At 48.9% G+C, this 18,299-nt stretch overlaps 1 protein-coding gene and 1 long non-coding RNA gene across 2 annotated transcripts; one reads left to right on the top strand and one right to left on the bottom strand.

Moving 5' to 3' along the window:
• Positions 1-11,056: 11,056 nt before the first annotated feature.
• Positions 11,057-12,408, bottom strand: LOC112822006 (ras-related protein Rap-2a-like). Its single transcript, XM_025869310.2, has one exon. The coding sequence runs from the start codon at positions 12,301-12,303 to the stop codon at positions 11,701-11,703; it is 603 nt and encodes a 200-aa protein (XP_025725095.1). The 5' UTR covers positions 12,304-12,408; the 3' UTR covers positions 11,057-11,700.
• Positions 12,409-15,140: 2,732 nt separating this feature from the next.
• Positions 15,141-17,496, top strand: LOC141373323 (uncharacterized). The gene is made up of 3 exons (XR_012379198.1): positions 15,141-15,306; positions 15,400-15,516; positions 16,319-17,496. It is a non-coding gene; the product is annotated as an uncharacterized lncRNA (long non-coding RNA).
• Positions 17,497-18,299: the final 803 nt, after the last annotated feature.

Below are 18,299 nucleotides of genomic sequence, written 5' to 3' on the forward strand. Positions count from 1 at the left end.
GCACCTGATTATGTCTATTAAGTCAACCCCTGCTTAGATTACCCCTAGTGGTTCTGTTGCCTGCACCCTGCCTGCCACGGGATTTGCTGTCAGAAGTGACATGGCCTTAATACCACAGACGAGGCGTAGGCAGCAACAGTGTCCTCCAGCTAAAGCCCACAGTAACACAGCTGTTGTTGAGCCAGTGAAGGGAGCACACACCATGGGGAGCCCTAGGGTGTCTCAGTGAGAAAGTGCTAGAAAGCACTTGGATTCAGGCTTGTAGGAGGTGATTTTAGTGCAAGTTCAAGAAAGTAGAGTTTCACTCTGGAATGGACGCTGTCAGGAAGTGGGGGACATTTCATGACTGAATATCATAGTACAGTTTATCTAGAAGGAGGGAAGGCTGCACCGTTGATCCTTGAACAACATGGGTTTGAACTGTGCAGGTCCACTTAGACGCGGATAGTTTTGTTAGATACAGTCCGGCCCTGTGAATTGTATTTTCTCTTCTTTATGATTTTCTTACTGACATCCTCTTTTGTCTGGCTTACTTCATGGTTAGAATACAGTGTAGACTACATGCAGCACACCCGATAAGCATGGTTTATGTCATTGGTGAGCCTTCCAGGCACCTGCAGACTATTAGTAGTTAAGTTGTTGGTTTGGGCGGGGGAGGAGGGGCGTCAAAAGTCATACACGGATTTCCAGCTGCGTGGTGGGGTGTCAGTGCCCCTGAACCCCGCGCTGTACCAGGGCCAGCTGTAACTGAAAGAGCAGTGGCCACTCACAGAAACCACGAGAGGGGGCGTGTTTGGTCATCTCCGTGGTTTTGAAATTATTCATATTTCTGTCCGTATTCAGACATGATTACAGAGGGCTCCTGTGTGTCTTTATCCATCCCGGTCACAGAGGGGTCTTGTCTCGCTGATGTTGGGGTTCTCTGAGACTGTTTATGTGCAACAGAATGCCACAGTCTCGCTGTGAGGCCCAAGCCAGCTCCCACGTGGCCGGGACTGCTTTTCTCGAGAGCGACAGCAGTAGGCAAAGATGCAGGCTGGGAGGCTGGGGAGCCCTGAGCAACCACGGTGAGACATTTGGTGAAACTGTTTTCAGTGCCACGTATCTAAAGAGTCTGTCCAAATGTGCTGAGAGGCTGCATCCCTCACCTACTCCTGCTGCATTGTCTCCTCGCCCACAGTCCAAACCTATGACCTCATAGGGAGGTCTTTATGACCAGTTGATCGAGAAGGAAAAACCTCGATCCTGGTTTACAGATGGTGCAGAAGTGGATGGCTCAAGCATTCACGTGGTGGCCCAGGACAGAGATGAAGGAGAACCCTCTCAGTGGTCATTACTTCAAGCACCACGTTTGGCTGTTGTCCACTTTGCCTGGCCTGAATGATGGCCAGAAATAGGGCTCTAACTGATTCATGGACAGTTGCTAATGGCTTGGCTTGATCATCAGAGCCTTAGGAAAAAAAAAACACACATTGCAAGACTGGTGATGAGGCGATCTGGGGATAACCTATAAGGAGGGACCTCTCTGGATAGACGTGGACCGTGAAGATCCTTTGTCACATGTGAATGCTCATGCAAAAGCAGCTGCTGCAGAGGAGGCTCTCAGGAACCGGTTGGACGGGACAGTCCATTCTGGGAGGGCAGCCAGCCTCTTCAGCCAGCCATCCAAATGCTTGTTCAGTGGGCTCATATACAAAGTGGCCAAGAAGGCAGGGCTGGAAGCTATGCGTAGAGTTTCATAGAACTTGGCCTCACCAGGTCTGACCTGGACATCGTCACAGTTGAGAATCTAACCCACCAAGAGCAGAGACGAATGTGGAGCCCCTCATAAGGTGCCATTTCCTGGGACAACAGCTAGTTGCTTGGTGGAAGATGGATTACATTAGATCTCTTCCGTCATGGAAGGAGCAGCAATTTGTCCTCACTGGCATGGACATTTAGTCTGGATATGAACTCACTTTCCCTGCCTATAATGCTTCTGTCAGCACTACTGTCCACAGATTTATAGTATGCCTTATGGACCTTTATGGTATCCCACAGAACATTTCTCTGATAAAAAGATTAATTTTACAGCAAAAGAAGTGAAGCAATAAAGCTATGCACATGGAATTCAAGGTTCTTACTTTTACGTACTCATCCAGAACACATAACCTGATAGAAAGCCTGATGGTCTAGTGAGGACTCATGTGAGCCCCAGGGGGGACACAACACTCTGAGAGGATGGACCTGCACCTTACAGGCTGTGACATTATCTAAATTATAGTCATAATACAGTTACTCGTATATATGGTGCTGTTTTTTCCAAAGCCAAAATAGAGGAGTTTGGGAGTCAAGTGGTGGTAGAGGAACTAGCCCCTCTCACTATTATTCCCAGGAACTAAGTGGGTCCTTGGAGGTGCCTCTTGGTACTTCCATTCCAAAGGTAAAAGGTTATCAGAAAACAGTATCAACCAAAAACTGGCAGAACCTGCTGAGGATTCAGATCCTTTGGGTATGTTTGGGTCATACTACTAGATGAAAAACCCCAACCAGCCAAGGTCTTGGCTAAGGGGAGAGAAAACATGGAATGGGTAACGGAAGAAGAAAATTAGAAAAATCATACTTGAAAGTAGCTAAGAGAGTAGATTGTAAATGTTCTCATCACAACAGCAAAAAAAATGATAATTATGTGAGATGAAGGATGTGTTAACTAAACTTACTGTGACAATCATTTTGTAATATATACATGTATCACACCATCACATCATATACCTTAAACTTATCCAGTGTTACATGGCAATTACATTTCAATAAAGCTGGGGGGGGGGGGGAGCACCTGGGTGGCTCAGTCATTAGGCATCTGCCTTCAGCTCCAGTCATGGTCCCAGGGTCCTGGGATCGAGCCCCGCATTGGGCTCCCTGTTCAGCGGGAAGCCTGCTTCTCCCTCTCCCACTCCCCCTGCTTGTGTTCCTTCTCTCACTGTGTCTCTCTCTGTCAAATAAATACATAAAATCTTAAAAAAAAAATAAAGCTGGGGGCAATATCAACTATGCCCTCAAGAAAATACTAGCAAATAGAATCCAACAACACTTTAAAAGGGTTATATGCTATGACCAAGTGGGATTTATTCTTGGAACACAAGAGTGGTTCATCATAGAGAAATCAATCGATGTAATACAGCATGTTAACAGAATGAAGGGGAAAAACCTGCACTTGATGCAAAAAAAAACTACTTGACAAAATTCAATATCTTTCCGTGATAAAAACACTCAACAAACTAAGAACAGAAGGAACTAAACATAATAAGATGCGATATATGAAAAGCCCATAGTGAACATCATACTCAATGATGAAAGACTGAAAGCTTTTCCTCTAAGATCAGGAAGAAGATAAGGATGCAAGCTTTCACCACTTCTATTTATGATAGTCCTGGAAGTCCTAGCCAGAACAATTAGGCAAGTAAAAAAGGGGGGGGGCATCCTAATTGGAAAGGAAGAAATAAAATTATCTTTGTTTTCAGATGACATGATCTTAAATACAGAAATCCCTAAAGATTTCATTAAAAAAAAGCTGTCAGTAGTAATAAATTCAGAACGTTGCAGGATACACAATCAATACAAAAAAATCAATTGCATTTCTATACACTAACAATGAACAATCCAGGAAGGAAATTAGGAAAACAATCCCATTTGCAATAGCATCAAAAAGAATACTGGGAAAAGAACTTAACCAAGGAGGTGAAAGATTTGTGTAATGAAGAGTACAAACCATTGCTGGAAGAAAGAAGACACAAATAAATGGAAATACATTCCATGTTCATGGATGGGAAGATTAAAGATTGTAAAGATGTCAATACTACCCAAAGCTATCTACAAATTCAAAGCAATTCCTATCAAAATCTCAATGTCGTTTTTTGCAGAAATAGAAAAACCCATCCTAAAATACGTATGGAATCTCAAGGGATCCCACATAGCAAAAGCAATCTTTTTTTTAAAGATTTATTTATTTATTTTGAGAGACTGAGAATGAGAGAGAGAGAGAGCGCACATGAGAGGGGGGAGGGTCAGAGGGAGAAGCAGACTCCCTGCTGAGCAGGGAGCCCGATGCGGGACTCGATCCCGGGACTCCAGGATCATGACCTGAGTCAAAGGCCGTCGCTTAACCGACTGAGCCACCCAGGCGCCCCAGCAAAAGCAATCTTAAAAAAGGATGACCAAAGCTGGAAGACACACTTCCTGATTTCAAAACTATCACAAAATAGTGTGGGAGTGGCATAAAGACAAACATAGCCCATGGAATAGAATAGACACAAACTATGTTTTCATAGGTCAAAACCTTTACAACTTTGGATTTGGCAATGATTTGGATATGATGCCAAAGGCCCAGGCAACAAAAGAAAAACTAGATAACTGGACTTCATGAAAATGTTAAGATTTTGTATGCATATCAAAAGACATGATAAAAAAATTTTTTGTAAATCATTATTTATATATCAAATGTATATATATCAAAAGGCAGCCTGCAGAATGGGAAATAATATTTGCAAACCATAGGTCTGCTAAGAGGTTAATATCTAGAATATATGGAGAACTCCTAAAACTTAACAACAAAAAAACCCACCTGGGGCACCTGGGTGGCTCAGTCGTTAAGCGTCTGCCTTCGGCTCAGGTCATGATCCTAGGGTCCTGGGATCGAGCCCCACATCGGGCTCCCTGCTCCAAGGGAAGCCTGCTGCTCCCTCTCCCACTCCCCCTGCTTGTGTTCCCTCTCTTGCTGTGTCTCTCTCTGTCAAATAAATAAATAAAATCTTAAAAAAAAACAAAAACAAAAACAAAAACAAAACCCACCTGATTGAAAAATGGACAATGAGTTTGAATGGACAGTTCTCCAAATAAGAGATACAAATAGCCGATGAGCATGTGAAAAGATGCTCAACATCATTCATCATTAGGGAAAACAAACACCACAATGGGATGTCATCTCACACCTACTAGAACGGCTATTATGAAAAAACAAACAGAAAGTTACAAGTGGTGGTGAGGATGTGGAGAAATCGGAATACTTGTGCACTGCTGGTGTTGGTAGAAATGTGCCACTGTGGAAAACTGTAGGGTGATTCTTAAAAAATTAGAAATAGAATTAGCATATGATCCAGCAACTCCAAAGTAGGGTCTTGAAGAAATACCTGCACACCCACGTCCAGAGCAGCATTATTCACAGGATCCAGAAGGTGGAACCAACCCAGGTGTCCATTGAGAGGCGAATGGATAAGCCTAACGTGGTGTAACCATACAGTGGAAACTATTCAGCCTTAAAAAGAAGGGAAATTCTGTCACATGCTCCAAGATGGGTGAAACTTGAGGACATTTTGCTGAGTGAAATAAGTCAGTCACAAAAAGACAAACACTGTATGATTCCACTTACGTGAGGTTCCTAGAGTAGTCAGATTCAGAGACAGAACGTCGAATGGTGGATGCCAGGGCTGGGGGAGGTTATTGTTTAATGCATATAGAGTTTTAGCTTGGCAAATGAAAAAGTTCTGGGGGGGAGGGGAAGCACCTGGGTGTCTCAGTCGGTTAAGCGTCTGCCTTCGGCTCAGGTCATGATCCCAGAGTCCTGGGATCGAGTCCCACATCGGGCTCTCTCAGAGCCTGCTTCTCCCTCCCCCTCTGCCACTCTCTCTCTCTCTCTTTCATATAAATAAATAAAATCTTAAAAAAAAAAAGACAAGAAAAAATTCTAGGGACGGGTTGTACAATAATGTAAATCTGTAAACACTCCTGAACTATACATTAAAAAATAGTTAAGATGGTAAACTTTGTGTTATGCGTGTTTTATCACAATTTAAAAACCAACTATGGCCTCATGACCAGTTACAGAGACAATGATGTAACAGCCATGGATTTTTTCTTGCTTGCCTGTTATGGGGCATGAGTTAGCTAGACTGCAAGCAGACCGAGGGGAATAAAGTTGTGACTCCCTTACCGCACCACTGCCGAGATGGACTGGGGGTGTACTACCCAGAGTCTCCTTCAACTGGGTTGTTGCTTCAGCTGCCGGGAGGCCTGCTGGTTGACAAGACTGCAGCTGTCAGCCCCCTTAGGGACCACCCCAGCTGTAGAGAGCAGCCTTGCTCAATACAACGCCCTTCCCTGGGGACTTCCCATATAAGATGAGTGATCTTAGGGAGGAGTATAAAGACCTAGCTATTCTGACCCTACTCAGAGCAGGCGAAGGTCCATTCTGGTCCTAGAGATCCTCGTGAGGTTGGCTGAGGCCACCGTTACGGCTGCGCTGCAATTCAACTTCTCCTTCTGCCTTCCTGCCGCCCTTCCCTTCCTTCCATCAGTCTTATTCCCAGAGGCATTTCTTCATGAGCATCCTGCATGCTAAACTCCTCTTCGGGCCTGCTTCTGAGACTCCATCAAGCTCTTCATCTGTGAATCGTGGAGTGAGTCAGAGGTGGAGGTAGAGAAAGGGCAGAAATAAATAATATTGGGGAAAAGGAGAGGATATAACCAGAGATGCTACAGTTATTAAAAATCTTATTTAAGAGGTTGTCATGAACAATTTTATGCTGATTTGTTTGGAAAGACACAGGTTGTGTAGATCCCTAGAAAAATACAAACTAGGAAACTAAAATAAGAAGAAAATTAAAAACATAACCATTAAAGACATTAATTTTTTTTCAAAATGATGCATTCACAAGCAAAAGCTACCAAATGTGGAAAGAGCAGATAATTCCAGTCTTACACAGAACCTCCCAGAGAATATAAAAAGAAGGAATACTCCCCCACTAGACTTGTGTGTGTGCGTTAGCCTAATATTGATACCAAATGCAAACAAGGGCAGTATAAGAAAAAATGTATAGGCAGGTCTCAGTCACGAACATAGATGCAAAAATATGGAATAAAATCTTAGCAAAATCAATTAATCAAATGTATAAATATTTATATCAAATAACAACCAACTGGAGTTTATCTCGGGAATGCAAGTTTGGTTAAATATTATAAAATGGAGGAATATAATCTCCCATGTTTGATCATTATAAAGTTCACAATCTTGTCATCTAAATCAAGTCCAGACAAGGATAAGGCTCCTCTAGTCCAGTTCCTCAAGTACAGTTTCTCTGGGTCTGTAGATCCAGGTTAGCTGCCTCCCCACTGCCACGTGCCCCACCATGTCCAGGGGTGGAACTGACACGAGGTAACTGCTCTAGACACTCCTGGTCAGAAAGGTGGGCAGTGGGAAACACAAAGGAGTCACTGGTCCATAGCAATTCTGAAACCCGGCCAAGAAATTTTTTGATTAGGTCTAAAGTCCTGGAAATAATCCTCCATTGCTTTGGGCTCTGTCCTCTGACCTCTTTATTCTGCTCTCTGGGCCATGCCCCCTTTTTTCTTAAGATATATTTATTTATTTTAGAGACAGAGAACGAGCGGGAGGGGCAGAGGGAGAGGGGGAGAGAATCTCAAGCAGACTTTGTGTTGATGCTGGGCTCGATCCCAGGACCCTGAGATCGTCATATGACCCGAGCTGAAACCAAGAGTCGGATGCTTAACTGACTGAGCCACCCAGGCGCTCTGCCCCCCCACCCCCCGGCCACCATTTTTTGAATGAAAGCACATGTTTGCAACCAAGCAGTTTTCTCAGTCTGCTTCCTTCCAATAAAATTGTGCGGGGTGGGGGGTGGGTATCCAAAGTCTCTTTTCCTTTTGAATGGCTCTGTCCTTTTCTTAGTCCAAGTGGGTAGTGTTTTTGCTGATATAATTTTTTTTCAAAAACTTGGTGGCTCTCCTGTGATTTGGGGTTAACTCCATAAGAGAAAAGATTCACCCATGAATCTGTTTGAGGACTGGGTCCACTCCATTAGCGAAAGGCACACCCACGAAGTTCTCTGAGATGAGCCCTGCTCTAGCTTGGCTCCTGGAATGGCTGAGAGGTGATGTGGGGGCTTCTGAGAGGCCCTGTCTCTGGGGGAGAGGATTTGTGGTACACCTTAATCTGGGTCACAAGCCCATCACGTGACTGAATGGCCCTCTGAGGGAATCACCTTTGCTCTTTTGAGGCCCCGATTGTCACACTTGGCGTCACTTGCAGACCAGTTCTCCCGGATCTGACATTCGCTGGGAAGTCATTTCTTAATTTTAGTGTCTTCTGCCATTCGGAGAGACTGCAAACTTTTAAAACTACTGGTTCCTTTTGGTTTCCCAGCTCTCTCAGTCTGCCTCTCTTCTCCTGCTGTGCTCCAGGCTGCAGGAAGAGACCGGCGGTGCCTTATGCACCCTGCTGCAAACCTCCTGGTGGGCCCACGGGTGTCGGTGGGCACCCTGTTTGCTCCCCACGCAGCTGCAGGCGACAAGGTGGCCAGATTTCTGCCGTTCCGTCCCCAGGACCCCTGGTCCTCACTTCCTGGGCACCCTCCCTGGCAGTGTCCTCAAAGCCCCGCCGTCCACTAATGGCCTGTCCGGGATGTGTTAGTGCTCACTTAACACCCCCCCAAACCCCACCCGGCTCTGGTTCCAAAGCTGCTCTGGCCTGTTGGGATATTTGCATGTTGGTACCCTACCCCAGGTAGCAGGAAGCTATAGTAGTGATCTGTTGCGGCATAACAACTCACCTTGAAACTTATTGGTGTAAAACAATAAACATTTCCCGTCTCATAGTGTCTGTGGGTCAGGCGGCTCGGTGCGGCTCAGCTGGGGCCTCTGCTCAGGCGCCCTCCCGGGCAGCGGTGACAGCTGGGCTGGGGCTGCCCTCATCTCAACGCTCATCTGGGAAAGATTCCCCCTCCCGAGCTCTCGACGGCTGCTGGCTGGGACATCAGTTCCTTGCCACATGGCCCTCTCCACCAGGCTCGTCACAACATGGCGGCCGGCCTTTCACAGAACCAGGGCTCTGGGAGAGGCTGAGCAAGACAGGGGGCAGTGGTTTTCCGAGTTAATCTCAGAAGTGACATCCCGTCACTGCTGTCCTGTTGTATTCTCTAGAAGAGAGTCACTAGGCCCTGCCCAGCCTCCAGGGGAGGGAGCCACCCAGGGCAGGAGGACCAGGAGGCGGGGGCACTGGACGTGTCTGGAGGCTGTCCACCACGGAGATAGAGCAAAACCTCCAAGAACTGGGAAGAAAAGGGCAGATCACACAATTCTAAAAGCTGTCAAAAAGAGCAGGCATCTCCCTGAAGAGGAAATCAAATGCCATAAAACCCTCCGAAAGAACTCTCAACATCACCAGCAGTCTGAATCATACGAATGGAAACCACAACACATTGGTAAGAAAAGCATCTGCGCAGAGTCTGAGCTGCAGAGCATTTGGAGCATCAGGAGTGTGTGGGTATGTGACTGTTACAACCAGTTTGGAAACCGGTTTCACATTCCCTGGTGATGCTGAGCGTGCACAGAGCCTATGGCCCAGTGCCCAACCGCAAATGGCTTGAGACGGTAACACCATCTGCAAGCTAGCAAGCTAACTGCCCGGTGCCTGGGTTCCCCCCCGCCCCACCGGGGCACAGTGCTTCCAGGCTCCACAGCACCCCGACCTACAGAGCGGGCACATTCACTGCTTGCAAATCCACTTTAGTTACCTAGGCCGCTCTTCACTCCAGAGGGACTACGAGCAACTTGTATGTAGCATACCTAAGTTAGAAGTAAGAAATGTAGGAAGAGAAAGAAAATCTAGTGTGTAGCTCTTGAATTTTACGTGTCATCCAGAAACTGCTTTAAACCTATTCCTGAGGTCACAGGAGCTGATCACATGGGCCTGATCATTTGTCATGTTGAACACCCTGGGCTCTGAGCTGAAACTAGATCTGAGTGGAAGGATCTGACGTGGTCCTAGGAATCTGAAGGAAGAAATGTCTACTTGTACATTTTTTCCTGGATTGAGCCTATTATCCAGAGGCACAGGAATCCAGGGACACAACATCTCCCAGGAGGCCTCAGTGCTGGCTGGTGGAGAGTCAGAAAGGCAGGGCGGGCAGAGCTGGGGAGTCAGGCAGCTTGCCGTCCTTGGGGCCCAGCTTCATGGCTGAGAACAGGGCACTGCTCCCTGTGTGCTTTCTCTGCACCGCTCAATGCCCAGTCCAGGAACAGTCTTGGGTTTTTGCCTCTGTTCCAGCAGAGGAAGGGGCAGCTTTGGACAAAGACAGCTGAGGCCAGGAAGGTCCTTCCCCACCACGCACACCTCCGCAGGCCCCCCTTCCCTCCTTCCTGTGTTTGAAATGTCCCCTTAGAGATGGTTCTGGAAGAGGGTGTGAGGAAACACTACTGGGAGGAGTGACCCCAGAACACAGAGAGTCAGAGGAGGGAGCGAGTTAGCTGGACTTCAAGGCTTCACAAGTAAGTGCCCAACACCCCCTCCCCGCAAAGTCCCAGGGAGAGAGAAAGAGAGAAAAGACAGGGGACACCCAGCCTAGCCTTCTCCCCTGGTGAACTGGCTGTCAGGCACTGTCAGGTTCTAAAATATATATACTCTTTATGTTAAAATAAAATCCATCCTTCTGTTCACACATCATATACAATATAAAATTCCCAGAGCAGTGCATAACCATCACTTTATAGATAACTTTCCTGTAACAAAATGAACTCTTTCAGGTCACGGGCACAGTTTTGAGTGTTCTTTATTGATTTAATTTGTTTTTCTTGCTTATTTCTTTTAGAAGATGTTTAAATGGTAAGTCTAGGTTCCTAAATTGGAAAGATCTGTTGGGCGGGTGAGGCAGAATCGTTAACTTGTGAAAATAGGCACACGCGACTCCTATCAGAGACAAATTCTTACAATTATAAAACAATGGCATTTTCTAACCAGTGCAAGAAAAGTTTCTTGTCTCGTTATGTGAAAACTATACAAAAAGATTCTTACACGGTCTGCTTCTACTTCAGTCCCGGGGTCACTGTGAACTATGCAGGTATCAGACAAATATTCTACTCTCTGGCGACAAGAAATACATACCAGATGCGGCCATTTTCCCCTGGTTACTATCGTGCTTCCCGGAATAGAACTGGAGAGCAGAGACGGTGTATGCGAATGTAGGAACTGTGGCTCAAAGTATTAGAAAGACCGGTATGTAAAGCTATCACCTTTTCAAATCACTTTATTTTCACTCAATTTACAGATGCAAAATCGACCGAATGTCCGTTACAGAAGGGAAGGCAGAGCTGAGCAACGTCTGGGTGAGAAGTTATTTCTCCCCTCCCAGGGTATACAATATCCCTTTCAAACCACTGCTGCGTGTGTCATAACTATATTTAGAAATACGCAGAGAGGAAAATATGACCGCTCGCTACGAGGCTGCAAAGCAGAGGGAAACACACGAAAACCTCATGGAATCCAAAGCTTAAAGTCTTTTTAGTTCACGTTCCTCAATCCATTTCAAAGGTCGGAGGGCATCTGAAGGCGTTCGTTATCAAAAAAGGCGGGGCGGGGGGGGGGGAATCCTGTAACAAATCCCATTTGAAGAAAAGGGTGGCACTCTCTCCATACGGGAAAAAGATAGCGATTTGGGGCTTCCTATAGCACTGTAAGAGGTAAACAAATTGGCAAAGTTTTCACCAAGGATGTAAGAAGCTCTGCAAACAGCCTGAGGAGCTGGTCTGAGTTAACTACGCGGAAGTAACCACTTGTCTTGGGCCGGACAACTTTCTTGAAAAAGCAGGGAGGGAAGGCTGAGCTTCAGAAATCAGAAAAGCGCTGAACACGTATTCAAAAGTAACCGTGGCGTATTAGCCAATGAATCTCTCGGACGGCCACGTATCCTGGGCGTTGGTGGGGGGGGCCGGGACCTCTTCCTCGGGCGGGGCCAGGGCCTCCATCTCGCGTACCACCTGCGTAAACACCTGGTCCACCATCAGTTTGCTCTTGGCCGTGACCTCCAGGAACGGGCAGCGCCACTCGCGGGCCAGCGCGCGGCCCCGCGCCGTCAGCACCTGGCGCTCGGCGTCCAGGTCGGCCTTGGTACCCACCAGCACGAGCGGCACGGCCTTGGGCCCCCGCAGCCGGCCCATGCGCTCCCGCAGCGGCCGCACCGCCTCGAACGAGGCCTCGCTGCACACGCTGTAGAGCACCACGAAGCCATCGCTGTTCTTGATGTACAGGTCCTTGAGGGTGACCAGGTGCTCGGCGCCCACCGTGTCCACGATCTCCAGCAGCGCGGGCGCCGCGTTCACCTCGATCACCTTGCTGAAGAGCTCCTCCACCGACGGCTCGCACTGCTCGGGGAAGCTGCCGCAGGCGAACTGCGTGGCCAGTGCCGTCTTGCCCACGGCCACGCTCCCGAGCAGAACCACCCGGTAGCCCTTGGCGGGTCGCGGCCCCAGGCCCGCCATGGCCGAGACGCGGCTGGTGGGACGCTGGGCCGGAGGACGGCGAGGAATGGCGCGCGGAGGCGGGGGCCGGGGGGAGGGGAGAGGGGGACGGGGCGGGAGGAGGGGAGGGGCAGGAGGGGCTGGCGAGGGGGGACCGGGGAGGGGCGGGGGGGACCGGGGAGGGGCGGGGCGGCCGCGAGGAGGGGGCCCGGAGGGCGGGCGCGCGCGCCCGGGCGCCGGGCGGGGGTGGGCGTCCGGACTGGCGCGGAGACCCGCCGCCGCCGGGCCGGGGCAGAGCGCCCCGCAGCCAAGACGGGGGGTCCCGGGAGTGTGGGCCCCGCGGTCCTCTCCGCCCTGCTCTCTACCCCGGTGTCTGCCCCGCCTCCGGCCCGGGGCGTGCTGGCGCCGCCCTCCCCACCAGCTCCACGTCCGAGGCCTCCCCTTTCCCCAGACCTCACTCCCGGTGGGGCTCCCGGTGGGGCCCCCGGCAGCCAGGCCCTGCTCGGCCTCTTTCCCCTACCCCACTGGACGACCCGCCGGGGCCCCTCCGACAGTCCCTGCCTTCTGCTCCCCTTTTCCAAGAAGAGCCCCTATGTCCGCGAGACTAGAAGGTAACCTGATCCCTTCCATGTCTACCCGGGAAATGCAGGGATTTCTCCACCATTCCAGAACCAGCCTCGTGGCCGGAAGCCAGGCTGGCCTCGTTTTAGGTCAGGCCCGGCCCAGCTGCGCAGCTGGGGCCCCTCTCCAGACAGAGAGGACCCCAGAAAAGGGGTAACTTGCGAGGGAACTTCAGACGGAGGGCCCCAAGTGAGTCCTGGGCCCCACTCCGTGCCTGGAGTACCACGTGCCCCTGCCTTTGCTCTGGCCCCTCCAGACCCCTTTGTCGTGGAGGAGCGCCCAAATGAACTTTGTGAAATGTAAATCACATTGCACTCCCCGACTCCAACCTTCCCAGGCTTTCCATCATGCCCTCCTGACCTACGAGTAGAGTGACAACATAAGGCACCATCCAGAACTGGTCACTTTAGAAAATGAAAGTGTGCACCCCTCCACCCAACAGCAAGCATAAACCTGCAAAGTCCCTGGCAACAGGGCTTTGGGGTCACCCTAGCTATAGAGGGTCCTCCAGGTTGGGCCTCCCTGCAGCCACTCTCTCAGGCTTCTACTCTACACAAGCTTCTTGCTATTCCTTGATTTCAGAGGAGCAAGGCTGGGTGTGGGACAAGGGGGGCTGGATAGAAAGTCTTGGGATCTCCACCCACCTTATGCCTCAGGCACAAGCTGATGCCTTAGGACTTCAGGGGGATGGGCAGGCCTGGGCTGAAAGTGGAGGTATCTACACTTTCCCCGTTCCCTGTGTGGGGGGTGCCCCTGAGCTGTCATTCTGGTGCAGCCCTGGAGGGGGACAGGGCCCCAATGCTGACTGAGCTTGAAGTTTAAACAACAGTACACATCCTTCACACTGGTGTTTGTGGTCACAGAACATGCTTTTCTATAAACAGGGCATAGAGCATCCTTAACCTATAATATGAATCATACATGGAACACAACAGACAACTTGACTTCTAAATAGAGACATCTCATGAGACATTCTCTGACTGCAAAGTAACAAAAATAAAAACGCCTTTTTTACAAAGGATAACTGTGAATATTCCCTGGAGGGATGAAAGTTCCAGCCAGACTTCAACAACGTCCCACAGATAGCTTTTGAGAGAGAAGAGGCAACTCACCGCTAAAAAGTCGCAAAACACAAGAGGGAACAAAACCACTCTGAGTGAGAGCCGTTGGAATCACAGACAATAAAACCATGTCCCGAAAACTGCAGACATTGGCATTATCAGACATATAATAATTATGTTTCATGTGTTTAAAGAAATAAAGAAGCTTAACATTTGGAGCAAGGAACAAGAGACTATAAAGTATGGCCATGTAATTTGAAAGAGTTTCTCCAAAAGAAAAAAAAAACCTTCTGAAGATAGAAAATATGATAATTTACTATTTTAACATAAAACATCCATTGATAGGTTAAACAGTAAACTAAACGTGACGGAAGAGAGACATAACAACAACATTGTGAGTTGTGGGGAATCTGGCCTGGTTTTCATCATCAATGCCCTGTGCCTGCAGGAGATGTGGGGGGCTCCAGTGTCGCCTGGAAGTGTCAGACTTCCATGGAGTATCTTAAATTAAGAGTTGGCTAATTTGAGCCTATCATTAGTATTTTGGGGGGCTTTCAAAGCCATTAACAAAAGTCAGCTCTCCCACCCCTAGCACGGGAACCGATGCTTCCACCCGGACCAGATCCTAACTGGCCCCCTGGTGAGTCACCGTGCCACCCGCAAGGCTTGCCACCAGCTCACTCACCGCCAGCAGTAAGGTCCTTGCAAAGGGTCTGAAGGGCATGTGATCGATCTTAGAATCCTGCTCTGAAGCTCTGAAGCTCGGCTTCCTAGGGTCTCTTCTCTTAATTCAGGTTCTCTCCAAAAGCAGGATCTATGACGTGGGACATGGTCTTGTGGGCAAATGGTTTAGTTTTGGAAGTGATCTTGGAGATCAGGAACAGGGACCCTGGAAGGGAGAAACGGGGAAGCGGGGAAATCCAAGCCAGAGTGCATCTTGGTCCTAGCACTGCTGCAGGAGGAGTACTCTAAGGAACGGTGTGCGGCTGGCCTCAGCGCCGTCCAGCGGTGCATGGTAGCGAGGGGCGCATGCCTGCTCCGTGCACCGGTGCACGTCAGTGGGCCTGCTGATGCCCACTCCTCTGCGCTCCAGGGCTGTCTGCAAACTCTTGTCTGTCTTCCAGGAGTGTACGTGTGCCAGCTAGGTTGAACTCCAGAAGCATCGCAAGCAGCGGCCGTGGAGAGCCTGGGATAGAGAGCAGGGAGTGCACAGTGCAGCTGAGGCCAGGCGTGGCCAGGCTCTACCTGCGTGGCCAGCTGGCTTCCGTAGCCATGACAGCAACCCGGTGGACCCAGAGCATGCGAGAAGAGGGCTTAAATGATGGCTGACTCCACTCTAATGGTTTGAAAATGCCTCCTTTGGAAGGGGGTGACCTAGGAGCACATTCTCTGCAATGATGAGTACATTGCTTATTTCCTTTTCTTATTGCTTTAGCTAGACTCCAAAAACATCGATCTGGAACCACAGAGGTAACAGCTGGTATCACTCTGCATTTCTGGCGAACAGAAATGCCTTTACAACACACCAATCATATGATGTGTATCCTTCACCGTAAGAGGAAATTTTGTTCTCGAATGGTATCCTTCACTGTAAGAGGAAATTTTAGTCTATTAATACCTTAGAGTTTGTATTGGGAATGTCTGCTGGGATTTTTTTTTTTTTTTTGGGTCTCCAATGAATTTATCGTTTTTTTCTCCTTTAATTCTGTTAATTTTATGACTCATAGTTGATGGATTTCCTATCGATGAGTCATTCTGTTTCTCACTTCATCTCTCACCCCTTTTCTCCCTGCTGCCTCTGGACATAGTGATCCTCTGACTGCTCCTTCAGCATGCCAATCTGCGTTTCATCACACAACCCTCACATTTGCTATTCCCTCCTCCTGGAATGCTGTTCCCTCCCATGTCCGCATGGCTCACTCCCTCCTTTTATTCGGGGTTTTGCTCAAATATCACTTGCTTAAAGGTGTCCTTCCTTACCAACTGTGAAAGGTAGAACTGTATTCATTTGTTGAAGTTCTAGCCCTCTGTACCTCAGAATGTGACCTTATTTGGAAATAGGGTTGTTGCAGATGTAATCGGTTAAGATGGGGTTCCACTGGAGAAGGGTAGCCCCTAGTCCAATATAACTAGTGTCCTCATAAAAGGGGTAATTCAGGGGCACCTGGGTGGCTCTGTCAGTGAAGTATCTGACACTTGATTTAGGCTCAGGTCATGATCTCAGGGTCATGGGATGGAGCCCTGTGGCGAGCACCATGCTGAGGGGGCACTCTGCTGAAGATTCTCCCTCTCCCTCTGCCCCTCCCCCAATTCATGCTCTCTAAATAAATAAATAAAATCTTTTTTTTTTTAAGGGGGTAATTTGGACACAGAGATACACAGGGAGAATGCCACGTGAAGATGAAGTCAGAGATCGGGCTGGTGTTTCTACAAGCCAAAGAATGCCAAAGATGTTGGCAAATCACTAAAGCTAAGGGCGGGGGGCGTAGAACAGGTTCTCTGTCACAGCCCACGGAAGGACCCACGTCTGCTGACACCTTGATCTAGGACTTCTGGCCTCCAGAACTGTGACACAGTCGATTCCTGGCTACACCCTCTCGTCTGTGGGACTCTGTCAAATCAGCCCTAGGAAGCGACCCCAGTGCCATCTACCAGAAATCCATCCCTTACTGTCCTGCTGCCTTGCTTGGTCCACAGACTGGGGGCGCTTAAACAAACCACATTTATCTCTCTGTTCTGGCGGCTGGGAAGCCCAAGGTCAAGGCGCTGGCAGATTCAGTGTTTGGTGAGGGTCCTCACAGGGCAGAAGGGGCAAGGGAGGGGCGCCTGGGTGGCTCAGTCGTTAAGCGTCTGCCTTCGGCGCAGGTCATGATCCCAGGGTCCTGGGATCGAGCCCCGCATTGGGCACCCTGCTCCAAAGGAGGCCTGCTTCTCCCTCTCCCACTCCCCCTGCTTGTGTTCCCTCTCTCACTGTGTCTCTCTCTGTCAAATAAATAAATAAAATCTTTAAAAAAGGGGGGGCAAGGGAGCTCTCTGGGGTCTCTTTTATAGGAGTGCTATTCACCAGATCACTCCCAGAGGCCCCACCTAATACCATCACTTTGGGGGCTCGCTTGCAATATATGAATGGAGGGGCACCCATCGTACTATATGAAATTGTTTGCTTATTGTTTCCTGCTTTACAACGTGACTCCTGTGAGGGCAGAGACAGCCTCTGGCTTGCTGCTGACTCGGTGCGGGGCCGTAACTACAGTTCTGCTGTGACGCTCCATTTGGAAATTTGGATTTTTTCCAACACAACTGAAGAATGATGGAATGATTCGAGCAGACTGTGAATTTTGCATTTTGTGTGAATTTATTTGCAAGGTAAACACAGAAAAGCGCCCTGGCTGGACTGAGGTGTGTAGGGGATACACACAATGCACACGCCTCACACATGCCCCAGCTGCCTCATAACCGCCGCGCTGTGAGCGCACCATGCAGCACGGGTCTTGGCACTCACCCGCCTCACCCACCACCTCACAGCACCTCACAGGCTGAGACGCTCCCCAGGTTTACTTCTGGAAGCAAGCTTCAGGCCTCTTAGATAAAGGGCCACACTTATTATGGCGTTAATGTATTTTTCAAAACAATTTCACATATACAAGTGGGCTACCCTTTTTTCTTAGGTGCCTGTCTGGTTTTAGTGTGGCACTGATGAAATACTTTGAGGGTCCTGCCCCAGCTCCATTTTCCCCCACAAGAGCCATGGTTTTTATTGTGTAACTTTGCGTGGCACCCTCAATTTTATGAAACAGGATGATGCATCCTAGCAAAACTGACCATATTTGTTGACTGGTTAAATGCTTGCCTTTCTGAATTATGTATCCTGAGATATTGCTTTTTCAGTATACTAACAAAGTAAAATTGCTAACGGGTTGTTGAAGCTGGCTGTCTCCAAAAGGCTTTTTGGCATAGTATAGAATAATCTAGTGGTTACTGTAGGGTGTGAGGGGCCCAGTCGATGACATCTTCAGTAGTCCTGCCCAAGACCCAAACAACTGAGAGATCTGGCAAAGGGACTCAAGAACACGTAAATATAATGATTACCTTATCACAGATGATATCTGGGTTGGAGCAGGTGGCTTTAGAGGGCTGCACTACAGACACTCCTCATCCTCAATCCCCCCTTTGGACTCACCTGCCCAGTGGTAGGCAAACCAGTATAGCCACTGTCCATCTCTAGTGGGAGCCTAGGCCCCTGAGATTCCTGGCAGGGAACTGCAGGAGCAAACCTCACACCATATTCCTGGTGCCCTCTGCCCCCAGTCTCCTGGCCTGCCTCATTATCTCAGC

Source organism: Callorhinus ursinus, unplaced genomic scaffold (genome assembly GCF_003265705.2).
Source record: "Callorhinus ursinus isolate GAN/ISIS: 27379988/994484 unplaced genomic scaffold, GSC_fseal_2.0 scaffold8, whole genome shotgun sequence".
Taxonomy (NCBI): Eukaryota; Metazoa; Chordata; class Mammalia; order Carnivora; family Otariidae; genus Callorhinus; species Callorhinus ursinus.

Excerpts from the sequence above, each read along its gene's own strand:
- LOC112822006 (XM_025869310.2), bottom strand. The coding sequence starts at position 12,303 with ATGGCGGGCCTGGGGCCGCGACCCGCCAAGGGCTACCGGGTGGTTCTG.